Below are 19,243 nucleotides of genomic sequence, written 5' to 3' on the forward strand. Positions count from 1 at the left end.
AGAAAGTTCACTGAAGCTCGAGGGCTTCTCAGACAAAGGCACACTTGGTTACTGGGTTTTAGCTTGAGTACACAAACAGTAAGAGGGCTATCTGGTGGCTCAGGAACCACTACACACAGACCTAGGTGTGACAAGGACACTGAGGGTGTGTTTGCCTTTTTCAAGTGCTTCCTGGTCAGAGATATGCACAGGAATGTTTAAGGATGATGCTACGATTGGGCAAGAGGCTGTAAGGATGATCTGTGGGTGTCTGTCAAGTAGGTGATGGACGGCCATGCTGGGCAGGTGTGGGTTCTTCTGCAGCTGGCCAGAGGCGGCTTGTAGGGTCAGTCTAGGTCTGCCAGCAGACCTGCCAGGATCTACAGCCCATGATGACCCCAAGCAGTCAGTGCCCACAGGCTCGAAGGCCACAGTGAAGGGACAAAGAGGACTCAGCCAGGACAAGGGGCTACAATGTGACCACCTTACTTCCAACCTGTAGCCATGGAGGTTATTACCATAGTTCTATGGATAGAGAAACTGAGGCAGAGGAGATGCCAACTCAGTAGTTAAGTGCCGTGTTGGCATATCCCATAGCCTATGTCTAAATCATAATCCACTTGAGCAGTCTGGGCCCTTTTGGCCATAGTGATAACAATAACGTCTCAGTCTATGCTGTGTCTTTCATGGATGCACAGCTGTAATCTACTAGCAGCTCAGTGTCTGGCACTTACCATTCCAATGTGGTGGACACTATTGGCTATTGGTTATTCTTGCTGTCCTCACTGTTATAATTGTGAAGTTTGGAAATTTAAAGCAGAGGAGAGCTTTGAACTCCCATCCTTCAACTGTCCTTGCTTCTAATTAAGTCACATAGCTGTTTAGAGCAGGAGGCCAAGTGCCAGTCAAGATGAATGGCAGGTGTCTGTGGATGGATACTATAAAAGCTTGCCTATTCACCCTGGCCATGGCATCTGGAATGTACAGGAGGCAGAGGAGCCATAGTGGCCAACCCAGACTTCATTTTCAAGTTTGTAAAGGGGAGAGGCCTAGCGCAGGTATGTGCAAACAGAGTGGGTCACCACCAAGGTTGACAGACTATACTGAGTGAAGCCCTCACTGAGGCCAGTGATATCACAGCACGCAGCATCTGCAGATACACCAGCCTGACTTCTTATCCTGATTGTTCTGCAATGGGGATCATCTGTGCAAAGGGTCAGGCTTACTTCTTTTTGCCACATGCCGTCCCAGGCAGTATCTCATGTGCCTGATGCCTGGGGACACAGAGCATGTCTCTAGACCCCAACTGCCACAGTCAAGCTTCTAATACTTACTTGTCCAGGGTCCGTGAGTCGTCATTGTACTCGGGCAGGTCATTTAAGTCCCTGGGAGAGGCGGAGAGCTGGTGTGCTTGGATGGGCAGGGCCTCGCCGTCCTTGCCTACTACTTCCAGGCCAGTGAGACCTATGTAGTGCAGGTCCCCCCAGGAGGCTGTCAAGTTTAGTCGGAGGCCTGTGGGGGAAGGAACACAGACCGTCACCGCCAGAGTGACTGTTGGCTCTCTCATGTTACTTTTGTAGGTACCCGAGGCCTGCAAAGCTTGTGACGCCAAACAAGCAATGTATAGGTCTGTTGCCAAGGCAACAGCTGCAGTTTACCCAGAGTTCCATAGCCCACCTTTACCTGTAACTACGTCACCCCCGGTATATAATGGGGCAGCGCTCCTTTCCTCTTTCTCTTTCTTTCTCTTCCCCCTTTCCTTCCCGCCCGCTACCCCTTCCCTATCTTAAATAAAGCCCCCATGTGGAACTATCTGGTCTAGCGTGTCTCATTGCGGCTCACGGTTCCACCGCGTCCCGCGGCGCGGTGCCCATGGTGCGCACGTGTGGGCACGGCGAGCAGCGGCAGCCGCAACGCAGGGAGCAGACAGGACGTTCGAGCGACCGCAGAAACCATCGCAGTAACCAACAACTTTCCATCGAGGCGTTCCTTTCCTGGCTTCGTCATGCATCAGGACCCTTAGTTCTACACAGATGATCTTTCCATTGTTCAGTTTTCTATGTCTTCTGTCACAAGGCTATTCCAGTCCTCTGGACTATACTCATGTTTCAGGGGCCAGGTCAGTGTTGCATCACAGCCTGCCATATCTTTGTATATTTCCTCTACCAAACCCTAGAGGCTACTACTTAATAAATGCCCATGTGGCCTACCAGGTGGCTGACTTCTTAAGGGAACAACCCCACTTGTCTTTCCAGACCATTTGTATCCAGGGACTGGCATATAGCAGAGGCTCGATGCCAATACATGCCTGGCAATGGGCTGCTCAGGAAGCCCCACACCCAGAACTTAACATCTTATGCAAATGAGCTCCTCCTGTGATGGACTCAGGGTAAAGGAAGTGCCTGCTGAGCCGTGCTTCCTCCTCAGCTTTCAGCCCCCTTCACCAGACACCATTTTAGGACACTGTCTGTGGTCCTGGGACACAAATGCCAGGTGACTCATTCCATAGCCCAGAAAGCGCCCCTTTCTGGGTCATACCCTGCCGCCCTATCACAGGCTTGGCTGGAGTTCCTCCTTTACCAGTAGAGCAGGGCCAAGCTCAAGGGGGTTCTCCTACCCTGGGGGCGCTTGGCCAGTTTAGCACCTAAGGCTTAATCCTTTGGACTTCTGCTGAGTGACAGTAGGTTTGGAGGAGCTGGCAGAAAGCCTGGGGTCATGAGGTGCTCCATATTTCTTACAAGAGGATCTGCAAGTCCAGGAAAACTTCAGAACTCTCTGGGGGCCAGGCTATAACCTCTCACCTCCCTGCACTTGACATCTTGTCCAATTCCTGTCATTTCCCAGCACCCTTTTGTGATTCAGCCTTCAAACTTCCTCTCTGTGGTGCCAAAGTTGGCCTGAACATCTCAGGAGTGAAGGAGACCTGGGTCCTAAGCAGCACTGAACGAACTGTCATGTGCACGTGCCCTCCAGGGATTGGATGGTAAGCAAAGCAGCTGGCTGCCCCCCAGCCTGTGGCCATGCTGCTCTCCACCCTGCATCAGGGCTGCATGGCTTATGTGCACAAGAACTTGTCTTTTCTTTCTATCCTGTGCCAAGAGAGCTCAGTCACCGGTTGCTCTGCCCATAGCAGCACATGCAGGCAGTTGCCAGTCCACATGCCGGCTGCTCAGAGATGTGAGTTCGGGTGAGGTGAGCTAGCCACAGAATCATGAGTGCTGGTGACGAGGGAGCACTGCACCCAGGCGCTCCACTGCGGATTTGTCTGTTCTGCAGCAAAAGCTAACTGATACAGTTCTTCTACTAGCCACATTCAGATATCATCTCTTAGTGACTTTCAGGTCGCACCCCCACAGCTCTCTAAGCCCTTGCTCCATCTGCTTTGATCCTGACCTCTAGAGGTATTCTACATTAATGTGCTTGTTTATTTCCCTGACTTTTCTATTCCTACAGCCTAGGACAGCACTGCCCAACAAATAGATGCTTGATTCAAATTTTATTTTGAAACCTCTGATTGGTAGAAAAGTAGGTAGGTGGTTAGTGGACATGTCTCCCTCAATTCACAGTGAATGGTAAATGAATACTTTTGATGGTCTGTATTCGCTAACTATGGTTTTAGAATTAGAGACATGATGTTGCTAACAGTAAATCCCAGAGTGAGCAGTGTTCACTCTGCAGTCAACAGACACTGGCTGACTGCACAGCTGTCCACACTGCCACATGCCCAAACAGAATGATGGGGTGGCTGGGGAGTGGCACAGTGGGGGCTGGATGTTTAGGGAGGGAAGGTAGATGGCAACTGGGCTGGGGCCTGCAAGCTAGGATGAGCCATGCTTTCCTGAATTCCCAGAGGAAGATCATTCTAGGTTGAGGGGGAAAGTTGGGCCCACATCTGGAAGCAGCTAGCCACGGGAGGAGCAGAGCATGAAACTAGAAAAGGAGGCTGAGCTCAGTGCCACGTGGAAGTGGAGAGGTGTGTGACGTAAGCAGTGGGAAGTTATAACAGGTTACTTTTTTTTTCTTTGCCTTGTTGAGACAATATCTCCCTTTGTATTCTAGGATGGTCTCAAAATGTGATCCTCCGGGCTTGGCCTCCTGAGTCTGGGGCTACAGATGTGCATGACCATGGTGGCCCGCATATGGGATCAGGGCAGTGGTGTAGGATAAACCATGTCTGAGAGGGTTAGACACTGGTGCTAAGAGAGGCCTCACCGACAGTGCTCTTACTGGGAGAGGGCAGCAGGGACACAATCAAGGTGTGTTTAAGAGGCAATGGAGCCTAATGGCTTGAACACAGAAGGAGAAGAAGGGATTGACCCGGTGACAGAGTAGTGTGGGTAGTGTGTGGGAGAGAATGCTTGGAGTGGAGGAGGGAGAACATTGGGAAGGGAGGGACAGGAGGAGGCAGAAATGCCTCCTCTCCCTGGGAACAAGAAGCCTTTCCCATGCGTGCAGCCCCTTTGTGTCTGTAAGATGCACCTGATCCCCCTGATTCAGGGCTCTGAATGCACTGGCTCTCCTTGTGAGCTGATATCCATGTTCCATATTCATTTTCCTCGGGTGCATCAATTAGTATTTATACAAATGGAAATTAATTTTGTTATTTCTCTCATGTTTTGGCCCTCTTGACTCCTTCCCTATTCATTGTGGCTGATATTTGCAAAACTTCCCAAATGAGAGTCATCTGCAAATTAGCAAGTCATATATTCCTCTTTCAAAGCATGAAGAAGATTGGCCATGTCTACCCACCGCCTTCCCCCAAAACACACCCCTCCCCCTGGGGCAACCTTATTAAAGGGCAGGTTGCTAAGCAGGTGGAGGATGGGATGGGGGTTCAGAGAGAAGAGATAGAAGACTCTTGGGGCTCTAAGCTCAAGAGGGAGGCAATGATACAGTGGAGAGGCCTCAATGCTTTCCTAGCAGGTACAATGATCAAAGCCACAGTACTCTACCCCAGGGTCGACCTCTCTGAGCACTGCAATGTCCTCTATGAGAAAGACTGGATTGGTTCCATACAAAGAACATTGGTAAATAGGCTTTGGGGAAAATTAGTGCACAGATAGGACAGTGGCAGCTTCTCCTTGGCAGCACCCTCACCTGCCTTTCTTCTCCTTCAGGAAGAGGCTCTGGCTCATCCAGGTTATCTGGGCAGCTGACCACTCTCACCAGGCTACAGGGACAGCTAATGACCCATCTCTGGTCAGATATGGTTTTTATATCTCCTATCTGTCCAGTCCCTCATAGTGAACTGCATAACCAATCTATGGACAGGCTTGAGATACAAGCTAGACCCTAAAACTTAATTCTAGGGCTAGATCTTCTGGACAATAAAAGTGGATTTTTTATCTTGGGTTGCTAGTAATGGGTGGATGTGAGCACAAAGCTCCCTGGAGCCTCTGGTGCATGGCCTTCCCACAAGTCACTGGTGCATGGCCTTCCCACAAGTCACTGGTGCATGGCCTTCCCACAAGACACTGGTGCATAGCTCCCAGGGAGAAGAACAAGAGGCAAACCGGGTAGAAAGGCTGAGACACAGCAAGTCTCCATGATGTCATTTCCCTGTCTACATTCAGCTGTCTAAGAAACTAGTGACCCTAACTTCTAGGTGCACGAATTCAATTTCCAGTGTGTGTGTGTGTGTGTGTGTGTGTGCGCTTCAAACCCAAACTCAGTAAAAAAAATAAATAAAGGATTGCTATCTTCTAGGACCTTATAGCTTCACCAGAAATGCTGACCCTTACAGAGGCCTCTGCCATAAAGCAGCCTCTTAACCAGAGCCCAGAGGCTTTGTAGTACAGGGAGGATTTATACTCTTGGAGTTAGATCTCCTTGCTTCTGGTCCCAACCTTGGCTCTCCGAGCTTCAGTTGTCTAATGCAAAAAATGAGAACATTAAGACCTGGGAGGTCAGGCATTGGTTGATTATTTATTTACTTACTCATTCAGTGTGTGTGTGTGTATGTGTGTGTGTGTGTGTGTGTGTGTGTGTGTGTGTGACGCGTGCCCTGAGCATGTGTATCCCTGTGTATTAGGTTCTGTTATGTGTACAGGTGGAAACCTGAGGACAACCTTGACTGTCACTCTTCCTTCCTGGGTCCCAGGACAGACTGGTGGTCAGAGGGCTCCAGAGTTTTGTCTGTTTTCATCTTGCCAACACTGGGATCACAGGTGTGCACTGCCATGCCTGACTGTATGTGGGCACTAAGAACCAAAATGACCAGGGTCTTCCAGTTCATATGCCAAATGGATCATATCTCTGCCTATTTTTTGTTTGTGCGTTTATTCACTTATTCAGGCACAATCTTTCATAGAACACAGGCTGGCCTTGAACTGAGGTCCTCCTGCCCCTGCCTCTCTAGTGCTAGAATTACAACTCTTTAGTCTGTTAGCCTAAAGTCATTCAGTGGTCTGGAGTAGAAAGAGCAGTAGCAATTCAAAATAAATCACCTTTCTGTCTAAGAGACCATTTTTCCCCTTATGGACAAGCAAGGAACAGGGGAGCATTCTCACTGAGGACAGGGGGAAGGTTTGGGGAAACCAGGTGCAGAAGAGCCAGCAGGAAGAGGGGTGGTGCACATTAGGCACCACTAGACCCTGCCCGTGCTACAGGGTTAATGAGTATCTTCAGAAAGGTGTGCCCTTTCTGGATGAAGTCTACGACTAGAGACATGAAGACTAGGGATGTGAAGAGCAAGCTTTCTCTCAGCTCAGGTTATCAGCAGGATCCACCCAGCCTCCAGGTGGCCCACCTAGCCACCGAGCCCCTTATGAGGCTGCCTTTGCTTTCTGTCCAGACCTGCCTGCCCTGCAATGTGAGTCACGAAGGCTCCATCCATCCTCCCGCAGAGCTACCTTAGAGAGCCCATACTCAGACCACATAGACTGGGCAGCCAGGGAGCCTGAAGAGGCATTCAGACCCAGGAGCCTCTACCCACCAAGGTGGCAAGGGAAGGGGCCAGGCTAGGCTGGGATGAACTGGGAACTGGAGGTGTGAGGCTGCTTCTCAAGAAATGGGGTAGGGTCACAGCTCTCTTTTCAAGAGATAAACTGAAAGCAAGTGACACAGCAGCAGAAAGGGCAGAAAGAACAGGAGGCAAGGCGACAGGACACACAGAAAACCTGGTAGCAGGGCCCTGGCAGTGGGGTTATCGTAGCTTGGGGCTTCCTTAGACAATGAGGGGCTGGCATAGGTGTGAGAGAACTAAGAGAGGAACGTGTCTGGAAGGAAGGGGAGAGGCCCAGGAGCCCAGATGAGATCTATGCAGGGAGGCTTGCTGGCTGAGCAGCCTTATGTACGTCAACATGTGAAAGTAGCCAATACTTCAGAGTCTGCCTAAAATCATGGCTTCTGGAGAAGTCAGAGGACCCAGGCCTTGGGCCATGTGATTCCCTCACACTCCCACCCTTAACCCCTTCTTTGCTTTGTAGAAGAGTTGAGCTGTGGTTGAGTTCTATAACAGCTCTAATTACTAAGCTAGTAGCAGCCTGAAGTCAATTGGCTCCCAAGTTCAGGTCCACAGTGGGCACATAGGTGGCCTAGGTACAAAATACAAAATGCCACAATGCCTCTCTGATAGTACAAAATAAACAGAAGGCCCTGCCTGGTTCTTGGGGAAGGTACTCACATAACCCATAGAAGATGCCTGGCTCGGGTGTGGTGACTTCGGAGACAGGGGGGCTGGCTTGTAGCTCTAGCCCTGGTACCTATAGGATGTTTGGGGAGAAACAGAGAGAAGAGAGGTTTTAGTGGTACCCACACAGTTCCTTTACCAGACTCACTGCCCATTCCATGCTCAGGAAATCCCTGCATCTGGTTTTGCTTGCCTTCTCATCCTATGATGAGGTATGTGGGTGTGTGGATCCTGGGACCACATCCCTACCCATAGCTCTTACCCACAGCTGAGGGGCAACAACAGGGTATGCAGACCTTCTCAGAGTCTATTGTGGACCCATGATGCTTATTGAGTGAGAGGAAGGGAAGACAGAAGAAAGGACGGAGGAGGAAGGAACGGAGGGGGGACACAAGGAAGGAGGTAGACGAGGAACCAGGAAGGGAGGGGAAAGGAGGGGGAAGAAAGATGGAAGAGGAGAAAGGGTGATGGATGAGGAAGGAGAAAAGAAGACAGGAAGAGGTGGATCTGGAGGGAAAAGAGAGGTGGGAGAAGAGGAAGAAGAAAGATGGAGGAGGGAAAGGAGACAGGAAAGAGCAGGAAGGAGAGGAGTGACAAAAGGAGACAGAGGGAGAGAAGAGACTGAGATGAAGAGAGGAGGAAAGGAGGAAGAAGGAAGAAAGGGGACCTCAAACCACAGCAAGTGGCTCCCACTTGGCTGTCCAGGATTGGCATCTTAGGGGTGAGCTGGGACTCCTATATTGTTAGAGTTCTTAACTGATCCCCATGGGTAACCAGTCTTGTCTACTGATAGGTAAGAGTAGTCAGACTCTGTTTGGGGTCTCCACATAAGACTATTTATTATTTATATTAATAATATAATTAATTTATTATTTATATTAATTCTCCTAGACAAAGATGCCTCAGTGCTTCAGTCAGAGATGGTGTAAGGCGAAGGGAAGTAGGGAGTTTGTCTATCCGGGACCAAGAAGTCCCTCATGCTTTTCAGGTCAGGTCCATCACCAGGTGCTCCTGGGCCTTGACATTTGGAAACCACTGGGCAGATGAAGGATTCAAGGTCAGCTCCTGGAGACCCACAGGTCAAGAGCAGACTGCTGTGCTTTTGTGGGCAAGAAGGCTTGGAACTTTCAGTTAATGGCCACTTATTTATTTATTTATTTATTTATTTATTTATTTATTTTTTTATTTATTTATTATTCAATATATTTTTTATTTACATTTCAAATGATTTTCCCTTTCCTGGCTCCCTACTCCCTGAAAGTCCCATAAGCCCTCTTCCCCCCCCCATGTTCCCCCATGTACCCCTTCCCACTTCCCTGATCTGGTTTTGCCCTACACTGCTGCACTGAGTCTTTCCGGAACCAGGGGCCACTCCTCTGTTCTTCTTGGACATCATTTGATATGTGGATTATGTCTTGGGTATTCCAAGTTTCTAGGCTTATATCCACTTATCAGTGAGTGCATACCATGATTGATCTTTTGAGACTGGGTTATCTCACTTAGTATGATGTTCTCCAGCTCCATCCATTTGTCTAAGAATTTCATGAATTCATTGTTTCTAATGGCTGAATAGTACTCCATTGTGTAACTATACCACATTTTTTTTTGTATCCATTCCTCCATTGAGGGACATCCAGGTTCTTTCCAGCTTCTGGCTATTATAAATAGGGCTGCTATGAACATAGTGGAGCATGTATCATTATTACATGCTGGGGAATCCTCTGGGTATATGCCCAGGAGTGGTATAGCAGGGTCCTCCGGAAGTGATGTGCCCAGTTTTCTGAGGAACCGCCAGACTGATTTCCAAAGTGGTTATACCAGCTTACAACCCCACCAGCAGTGAAGGAGTGTTCCTCTTTCTCCACATCCTCGCCAACACTGTAAAGCCAGACACACTGAAACTAATAGAAAAGAAACTGGGGAAACCCTTGAGGACATCAGTACAGGGGAAAAGTTCCTGAACAGAACACCAATAGCTTATGCTCTAAGATCAAGAATTGACAAATGGAAAAAAAAAAAGGATTGACAAATGGGACCTCATAAAATTACAAAGTTTCTGTAAGGCAAAGAACACCATCAAAAGGAGAAATCAGTAACCAACAAATTGGGAAAAGATCTTCACCAATCCTACATCTGACAAAGGGCTAATATCCAATATATACGAAGAACTCAAGAAGTTAGACCCCAGAAAACTAAATAACCCTATTAAAAATGGGGTACAGAGCTAAATAAAGAATTTTCACCTGAAGAACTTCAAATGACTGAGAAACATCTTTAAAAATGTTCAACATCATTAGTCATTAGGGAAATGCAAATCAAAACAACCCTGAGATTTCACCTCACACCAGTCAGAATGTCTAAGATTAAAAACTCAGGAGACAGCAGGTGTTGGCGAGGATGTGGAGAAAGAGGAACACTCCTCCACTGTTGGGGTTGCAAGCTGGTACAACCACTCTGGAAATCAGTCTGGGGGTTCCTGAGAAAACTGGGCACGTCACTTCCGGAGGACCCTGCTATACCACTCCTGGGCATATACCCAGAGGATTCCCTGGCATGTAATGGCCACTTTTAAACTTAGATCATCTAAGACCCAGATTTCTGGCTTCTTTTGAAAAGATCATGAGAACAGGCAGCAATGGATGATGAGCTGTCACTGGGCAGAGTGGCAGTCCCTTCTTAGGCTCCTGTTCGTGGCCATCTTACCATGCCTGCCTGGCTTTGACTGAGCATGGATCTGGTCTCCATGACAGCTGCCTGCCTTCCTCACACACTTCTGTGGACCAGTCTGTCTCCTGGGGCTTCTGGCTGTCCTATCCATCTTTTTTCTCTTCCTCTTCCTCTGAATTACAGGACCCTCCCGAGACCCCAGGGCCTCTCCATTTCATCAGCGGACCCCAACATGGGCTCACTCTTGTCCATTTTCTTCAGCATTATGCACTCCAATTCTGGCTTTGATACCTTCGTGGTATACCCTCAGTTAAGGCACTTAATCCATGCCCTCAGCAGTACCTCAGTCCCGACTTATTTTATATGAGGTCATCTTGGGGCTGGGCTTACAAAGCCTGTGTCACTAGTGAGCTTGGGGTAGGGCATGTGCTCAGGCAACCAGCGGGGCTCACTGTTTGGTTTATAAGCAGTCCAGGGGTAGAACCTGGGCCTAAAGCATGCCAGGCAAGTACTTTCCCAGTGAACTACAGCTACAGTCTTCTTTTTGCTTTTTATTTTGAGACAGAGTTTCTCTAATTTGGCCAGAATGGTTCTGAACTCATTCTACAACCCTGATTTGCCTTAAACTTTTTTTCCTTTCTGTGTTTTTTCCCCATTACACCTCCATGGCAGCCTCCTCCCTTCTGCTCCCAGTCCTGCCCTTACAAATCCCTCTCCTCACTACCCTCTCCCTTCTTCTCAGAGAAGGGAAGCCCCCTTGAATACTCTGCTCATTGTTTTAATTGAAAGCCTGCCTCCTTCAGGCATTTCTGTTCTACTCACAATGGTGAGTGATCTGAAGCAGCCCCGGGCACACCCCTCTCCCCAAAGACAACACAACCTCTAAATTATATATATGCGTTACTGAGCCCAACATCCAGCCTATGATTCCTGGCTTTGATGAAAATTTGAATCCTTACTTCACTTCAGTTAAAAAAATAATTAGAAAGTGAAATATGAAATACTGACTAGAAAATGAAATAGAAAAAATGGGAACTCTCAAGGCAGCAGCCCCAGCAGCATAAGGACATCCGTCTTCCTTTCCCTCCCTGCTCTGAGTCGGGAGCAGTAATCCATTTAGGAGCTGTCCCACTACTTGGGAGGCTGAGGCAGGAAAAGAGTGAGCTGGAGGCCAGGCTGTGCTGCATAGTGAGACTTTGACCTGAACAACAAAAGGAATCCACTTAGAGGTACTCCCCCAGCCCACTCCAGTCCTACCTGGTCCTGGGAACCCAAGCCAGCCTGTGTGAAAGGCCTTTCATCCTGAGCTTCACCGTCAGCAGTGCTGGGCCTCCTTAGCGCCTCTTCAGGCTGAAGGCCACACAGGCTCTCAGCATCCATGTCAAAAGTATCATCCAAACAGAATATGGCCTCCAGGATGTCCTCATCCACGGTGAAGAGAATAGTGTCTCCAAAGTGCTCGGGGGCTGGGCATATCACCAAGAAGAGAGAAGATTCAGCTGGCCCCAGGCCCTAGTGATCTGCCATCCATAACATGTCATAGTGTCCCAAACGCTATGTGGTCTCAAGCAACTGACAGTTCTTGATATGAGCCAATAGCTCAGGCCCCATATTTCATCAAGCTGACAGTCACAGTGGTGGGACCTCATAGAGCAAAAATTCGTGTTATTTCTCACCATACATGTCCCTGGTATGTGTGAGGCACTGGGTGCCCAACCCAGATCCCTGAGCCTGTTTCTGCAGTGCTGGGGATACAAGACCCAGGGCCTTGCACATGCTACTCAAGAGGTGTACCACTGACCTATAGCCACAGACTTCCCTTGCTTTAACTCTTAAGACAGCCTTGTTAAGATGCCGACTGCCCCCGAACTTAGTCTATAGCTCACAGGAGCTAGAGTCTTTGGTGAAGCAGGATTTCAAATAGTGTGTATGGAAGGGGGTGGTCTCGAGGGTGACTTTACCATCCATGCATAACCCTAGGGCTGGAATTACAGGTGTACACTGCCTAGACTGGCTTCCTGTGGGCTCTTTTATAAAGCACCTCCCCCAGAAGGTGCGGGTATTCTCCCAACCTGGGGAGCTGGGCTCCAATGGCAGGCTGGCCCATGGACTCCCTAAATATCCCACCCCTTTGCCTTAAGGCAAGAAAGATGCTACAGTTCATGACTCTGAACTTGCAGAAAAGCCCCTTCTCAGGTTCAAGATCCTAGTCTCTAGATAGACACTTAGTGTTAGAGGGCCAACTCTGGCCCACCCATCCTGGAAGAGGTGAGGGGGACACCTCAGGTCTAAGAAGACCTTACCTGTCCTGGCCTAGCTCATGGGTTTCCACTCCATGCCTCAGTGAATAGCAAACATGGACTTGTAGAAAATCCCCACAGATATACTGTACCTCCCATGAGGGTTCCTGAGGCTTTGGCAATTTCTCCTTCAAAGATGCACTGAGTATCCAACAGCATCGTGATGTCCTTCACACCTCGGAAGGAGTGGATTCGAGACTTATTGTAATTCCAAATCCTAATCAGGGCAACTTGGCAAGGGTGTGTGAATTCAATGGAGATGGTGTGGGTCATGCCTGGTGTGAAGGGGGCCAGCCAGACGTGCATGTCATCTTGGGTTCTGTTCACCCCATCAATGAGGTTGGAGACTACACGTGGGTCTTTCCCATAAGCTGGTAAAATATTGATGTCAGGGGGGTCTGCTGTAATGCTGGAAATCTGTACTGGTTCCCCTGAGGAGCTGAATATTTCTATGCCATTAAGGCCAACATAGTGTCTGTCTCCCCATGTAGACTTGATATCAATAACCAAGTGCTGTCCATAAGGGAGGACTGGGATTTTAAAGTCGTTGTCGCCATCTGTCTCTGTGGAGGGCTCTGGCTCCTCCTCTCTGCAAGGGGCTGGGGATTCCTCATGCCGGCTACTCCTCTGCTGCTTCAGGAACTCATCTAGGATGTCCCCTTGTGGCTCCAGGGCAGAGATTCGGCCCCGGTGGGCACGGTCGAAGGCAGTGAGGGAGTCCCATGATGCATGCAGTGCATGTTCCTGCTCACCATACCACTGCAACCAAGGCAGTGTCTGGGTGGCTTGTGTGTCTTCTGAAAGAGAACACAGGAGGGGACACCCTATTAGTGTCACACCTTGGAAACTGACTCATGCATTCCCCAGGAACCAGGGAAGCTCTGATACTTCATTAAAACCACTGTCTTGTTTGTCCCTCACAATTCTAAGAAGGGAAGACAATCCTGTCTTATAGATGCAGACACTGAGGCTCAGAGCAGAATGCCTGCAAAGCCAGACTCATTCAGATTAATTAATTAATAAGGTACTCCACAACACGGAGATGGTCCACATGAGTACTCCACAACTTCAGGGTGGTCTAGGTGACTATGGCTTCCTGTCCCACATGATCTTCAGTGTTGCTTTTGACAAGGAACTGTTTATCATAACCCAAGTCTAGATCCTCTTTTTGGAAGTATTTTTAATAGACGTTGAACTTTCTAGGAGTACAACTGTTGTTCAAATAAGGAGAAGAGCTACAGTTTGAATCATGAATGTTGCCCAAAGGCTAGTATGTTTCAGGCTTAGCATCCATCCTGGGAAGGTTGGAGCCTTTACTATGTGAGAGCACATCCCTGAAGGGGACTCTGGGTTGTGCTCCCTCTCTTCAGTCTCCAGCTACCATCAGGTGAGCAGTTTCCTTCACCACACGCTGCCATCACACCCTACCTTCCGTAGGCCCAAAGCAACATGGACAGATAGCTCAGGCCCGAGTCTCAACCTATGGGTCACAATGATCTATTTCCTTTGAAATTTGTTCATCTTGAGTACCATGGTGACAGGAAGCTGAGCCAGGAAGGCTATTTTGGCATTAGAAACTTTACCAGAAATCATCCCACCTTGAGACTCCCATAGCCAGAGACATATCATGGCCCATGGGGTCTGAGCTGGTCACAGTGTAGGCTGCACTGTGCACTGCACTGGAGGTTTGCCCAGTCACATGGCTCTGGCAGCATGACACGACATTATTTAACAGCGGGATGAATGCTCAAGAAAGAATGTTAAGTCAGAGTACCAGCACTGGTCTGTGGAGGCAGTAGGATCACAAGTTCAAAGCAGTCAGCTTCACCAAGTGTATTAAAGGGTAAGGCATCTGTCTGCTCCCACGTATGGACAAAGCCTGAATCCTGGACATGAGAACTCAACCAGTACTTCAAGGAAGGCTCTGAAGCCCCCTCTCAGGGTCTATGAGCTCAGTGTGACCATCAGGCAGTGGCTCTTGCTGGCAACCAAGCACGGCCAGTCATGCAAAGATGTCACTGTGATATGCAGTGGCCCAGCTGCAGCACTGGCATCCCAGACTGCTTCCTTTCATACTGGGCAGTGCCTGCACTCCACTCCCTGCCTGTGCTCTCAGGAGCCCGACACTATCAATTACTTCTCTCTCTAGAATCTTCCAACACTGCTTCCTCCAGTGCTTTCCGCTGCTTGCTCTGCCTGCAGACATATCTAAATCTCCCTCGTCTAGAAAGGGGAGGGTACCAACTCCTGTGGTTCCCTCCCATCATGCCCTGTTCCGCCTTTTCTGTACAGACATCCTGTATCCTGTCTCAATAGTGGCCTCTCAACTCTACCCTGAACTCAGCCTCCCTTCTTTGGGGATCGAGCCTCAGCTTTCTGAAGACCATACCACTTTGAGGCTTTTCACATGGAAGCTCAGGGGCTGTCATTCCCCTGGCTGAGCCAGACTGACAGGATATAGGGCTGAACTGTGGGGACCAATTTGACTACACTATGGGGAACCTGTCTAAAATGATGCCAACTTGGGAGAGGGAACCAAAAGATACAGAGAAACTTTGATGGTGTTATACGAGCTCTTGCATCCACCTATTCCCAAGAGCCCTGGTAGCTTTTTGCACTTTGAATGCCAAAGACATCTATGAATCTCAGAATTCTCCATTTACAGCAAGTGACAATGACTTTCAGTCTTCACTTCATTCATGACATCCCAGACAAAGGTCTTGCATTGGACAGTCTGTCTCCCAGTGGTTTAGGAATCATATCACTTTAGTTCCCTGACCCAGAGAGCTAGCTTTTGCTTCTTTTCCTTTCCTTTCTCTTTCTTTCTCCCCATACCTCTCTTTTTCTTTGCTTCTTTCTCCTCAACCCTTTGAGATGTGGTCTCATTACATTGTTCAGGCTGGCCTCAAACTGTGATCTTCCTGCCTCAGCCTCCAGAGTTTCAGGGACACAGGTATGCCCACCATATACAACCTATGAAAGCTTCTTATCACAGTGGTGCCACCTTCTTGTTGCAGTCTAGGAGGAGCAGAGGCTTACTTGATCCTTGGCTCTATCCTGTTCTGCTCTTACCCAGCCACCACTCTTAGCCCATGGTCTGTGCGCCACATGGGCACTGTCCAACCTCAGATCACGTTCTGCCAGGTTTCTCCAATTCCAGTGACAAGACTACTAGGCTCTTTGCTGGTGGCAGACAGGAAAGAGGGGACAAAGCAGGCATGGGAGAATCGCAGATGACAGCCTCCACACTGATTTGAGGGATTAGAGGTAAGAAGCCTCTCTGTCCTAGAAAACCCTTCCTAGATATTTCTAGCACCTCATGCTATCTGTGTGCTCTGGTCACTTTAACACTCTGAGCCATGAGCCTACAGCAGTTTGTCACATGCTATTTTCATTGTCACGATCATTTTTCATGCCAAGAATAAAAATGATTTTGCTCACTGTGGCCACAAGCCCTGTTGTGGCTCTTCCTAGTTCTGCAACTCCCATCTCCCCCAGCTGCTGCTCTTCTGCTCCACCCCACCAGATGTCTTCTTCAGTGGGGCTTTGTCCTTCTCTGCCCTCTGCTGGGACAGCTCTTCCTCAAGATGCTCACTTTCTTTTGGTGCCCCCACCCTCTTCCTTGCTCCCTGGCATGACCCAGTGCCATGCACAAAAAACATGAGGTGCTAGAAATACCTAGGAAGTGTTTGCTGGCACAGGAAGGCCTGTCAACATTAGCTTCTTGCCTTCGGTCTCTTGGATCAGACTGGAGGTTATAACCTGCAAATTCTCCATGCCTGCCCTGTCTCCATCTTCCTATCTGCCACCAATACAGAACCCAGAAGTCCCCATATTCTCTCCTTCCAGGAACTGGTGTGATATGTGGCAGAAGGGGATCTAGCACAGGCTGTCATCACTCAGGTCTCTGTGATCTGAATTCCTCTGACTGAAAGCAATGGCAGGGTTGGCCTACAAGCACGCCAGGAAACACTATGCGCCACACATCAGGAACTTGGCTGCCATGCCTGTGCCAGGGAGCAGGGACTTGGAATTCCTTCTGAGTCTGCCTTCCAGACTCCTCCCTGAGTCGCATACTTGGTTCTAAAAGGAGTAGTCTAGACTTTCTCCAGGCCCTGTTGGGTGTGGTGGCAGCTGGACATCCACATGTCTCCCTGTGTGTCTCTGCTGGGAACATGCTCTCACTACTACTTGGGACTAAGCTAAGGTTTGGCCTGTCACTGCTGACAACCCTATCCTAAATCTGTTCGACAGAAGATTCCAGTTTACTTTTTTGTGGTACTGAGGATGAAACACATGTTAAACACTCTCTTATTAAGCCATGTTCCCAGCTCCAGTCCTAAACCCAAATGAGCAGCACAAAGCAATGGTGTCTATCTGAAGTCTACAAAGTCTAGAAGGATCTCAGATCATGAAATGACAGGATTCAAGATGCCAAAAGACTCCTCCTGTGTGCAGTCAGATGGACAGCTGAAGCTCAGAGCTTATAAAACTGCCCTCTCATCACCATCACCACATCTATGTCAATGGCCACTAACACAGGAATCAAGAATGGACAAGAGGAAATATAACACAATACCTTCCTTCCACTGCCACTGCTTTGGCCACTGCTGACTGGGCAAGGTCTGGACAGCTGACCCAAGTCTACCAGTCAGCATCCCCTGAGACTCCAGCACTGGCTGCAGGGCCCAGAGCCAGCACTCAGTCACTTGGGGCTGAAAGGCCTTTGTCTGCTTGTGAACAAACTAGAAAGATAAAGGTGGTCTGCTGGACTTGTGAGGAGAACTGAGGGAAGAGGGTGCTACTAGCCTTTGGTACTTTGGAGTACCCTGAAGTCTCCACCTACTCCTCTTCACTGCTCACGGAAAAGGCTGACCAGACCTCATCCCTCTGTGGCCAACACACTCCACTTCTAGAATGAAATGGCATAGTAAAATATGATTCCCTGCTGGGCCATGGTAAAGGCCCTGTGGTGGACTCACCATGGGAGCTCTGTGAAGCTTATCACTCCACCAGCATTTTGGTGGACTCAGCCGGCATGCTTCTCAGAGGCCCAGGCAGTGGGCTTTGAAATTGGGTAATGGGTGATAACACTATTTCTAAACAACTTTCCTTGTTAGTTAAACTGACTAACAAGCATTAAATCTCAAGGACTTGATTCTTGATGTGTCACTGAGCCAAGCAGGAAAATTCCTGGCAAGAAATTCAAGTGAGATTGAGGCCTCTGAACTTGGACAGTTGGACTGTTGCCTGACACCAAGAACTCCCAGCAGCTCCACGTCTGTTTAAAGCCTGGCTGGCCATTCAGTGAGTGTTGGCAGTTATGCTAATAGGCTCCGAATGGTGGGACTGATCCACTGTGGTTCAAATTCTAAACTAGGCCCTCTGGTTGTGGGAAAGGAATCTCTAGAAGTTACTTAAATTTCACATTTTATATCTGTAAGATGGGGCTGTCAAAAGGATTCAGTATCATTAAGGTTGGACCAGACCTTAGCAAAGAACACGTGGACACAGGCCTGATTGTCACCCCTGTCCTGACCCACAGCATGTCACCTTAGCCAGGCTTTCATACTTAGAAGGCCTGAGTATATTGTTTAGTGTATGCATATAATTGTGTGTCCATGTATACAGATTTACATGCCTGTGTAGGCTAGATAACCTGGTTATCATCTTGAGGGAAAGCCCATCTCTGTTGAGACAAGGTCTCTCACTAGCCTGGATATCATTATTTGGCTAGACTGACTGGCCAACAAGAGATCCTCCTGCCTCTGCCTTCTCTGGAGATGGAATTAGGTGGGTTTGGGGCATCCAAATCAGGTTCTCAAGTACTTGCCAATTAATCCCCTCACCCTCGACCATTTCAATGTTTTTCTTGAGACAGGGCCTTTCTATATAGCAGAGGCCTGTTTTGGTGATAGTCCTGCCTCAGCTCCCTGAAAGTAGAGGTTTCAGGCTTAGCCCCACCATGCCCTTCTGGGATTTCCTGATCTCCCACTTTACCCAGTCTCAGAGTCTAGATGAAGGGTGAGTGGCAGCACAGACCCAGAAGACAGCCAGAGGAGGGGGGAACCCTCAGATTCTGAGGGCTACAAGAGGAACCAAGCAGACACTCGCTGATGGAGTGACCTGAGATGACTCACTAAGGTGGATAACAGGGATTCCTGTGGCCACACCATGAGGCAGACTCAGAGCGTAGGTGATACAGGCTGTACATGATGGAGCAGAAGCATTAACCACCTCATGTTCTGGGCCAGGGACCTTTCCAGCGTGGCCTACAGATCTCATATGACCACCTAGAATGAGGAAGGGAGTGCTTTGTGGAGGCTTTGTGGGAACAGGGGAAAGGAGTTAAAATTGAGGCCAGGTCTGTGGGGTGGTACAAGGCACAAGCTGATGTCACACTCATTACTTGCTGAACATTCCCAGGAACCAGGCAAGCTCTGTTGCTTCATTAAAGCCCCTGTCTTGTTTGTCCCTCACAACGCTAAGAAGAGTGCTTCAATCCTGTCTTAGAGGTGCAGACACTGAGGCTCAGAGAGCAAAGTGCCTGCAAAGCCAGATTCCTTCAGATTAATTAATTAATAAGGTACTCCACAACACAGGGGCAAGTCTATGTCCCTACCTGTCCCCACCCTGCTTCCCTCTTACATAGATGGACACAGCATTC

At 48.9% G+C, this 19,243-nt stretch overlaps 1 protein-coding gene across 4 annotated transcripts in view; it reads right to left on the bottom strand.

The window, feature by feature from the left end:
- The window catches only part of Katnip (katanin interacting protein), a 182,082-nt gene that overhangs the window by 13,027 nt on the left and 149,812 nt on the right, over nucleotides 1–19,243 (bottom strand). For all 4 annotated transcript variants that reach the window (XM_052199602.1, XM_052199577.1, XM_052199586.1 and 1 more), the window contains 4 exons: nucleotides 12,669–13,373; nucleotides 11,534–11,742; nucleotides 7,604–7,682; nucleotides 1,314–1,491 (listed from right to left, as the gene is read on the bottom strand). In XM_052199602.1, coding sequence (XP_052055562.1) covers nucleotides 1,314–1,491; nucleotides 7,604–7,682; nucleotides 11,534–11,742; nucleotides 12,669–13,373 — 1,171 coding nt within the window. The remainder of the gene's footprint in view (nucleotides 1–1,313; nucleotides 1,492–7,603; nucleotides 7,683–11,533; nucleotides 11,743–12,668; nucleotides 13,374–19,243) is intronic.

Source organism: Apodemus sylvaticus, chromosome 1 (genome assembly GCF_947179515.1).
Source record: "Apodemus sylvaticus chromosome 1, mApoSyl1.1, whole genome shotgun sequence".
NCBI classification, from domain to species: domain Eukaryota; kingdom Metazoa; phylum Chordata; class Mammalia; order Rodentia; family Muridae; genus Apodemus; species Apodemus sylvaticus.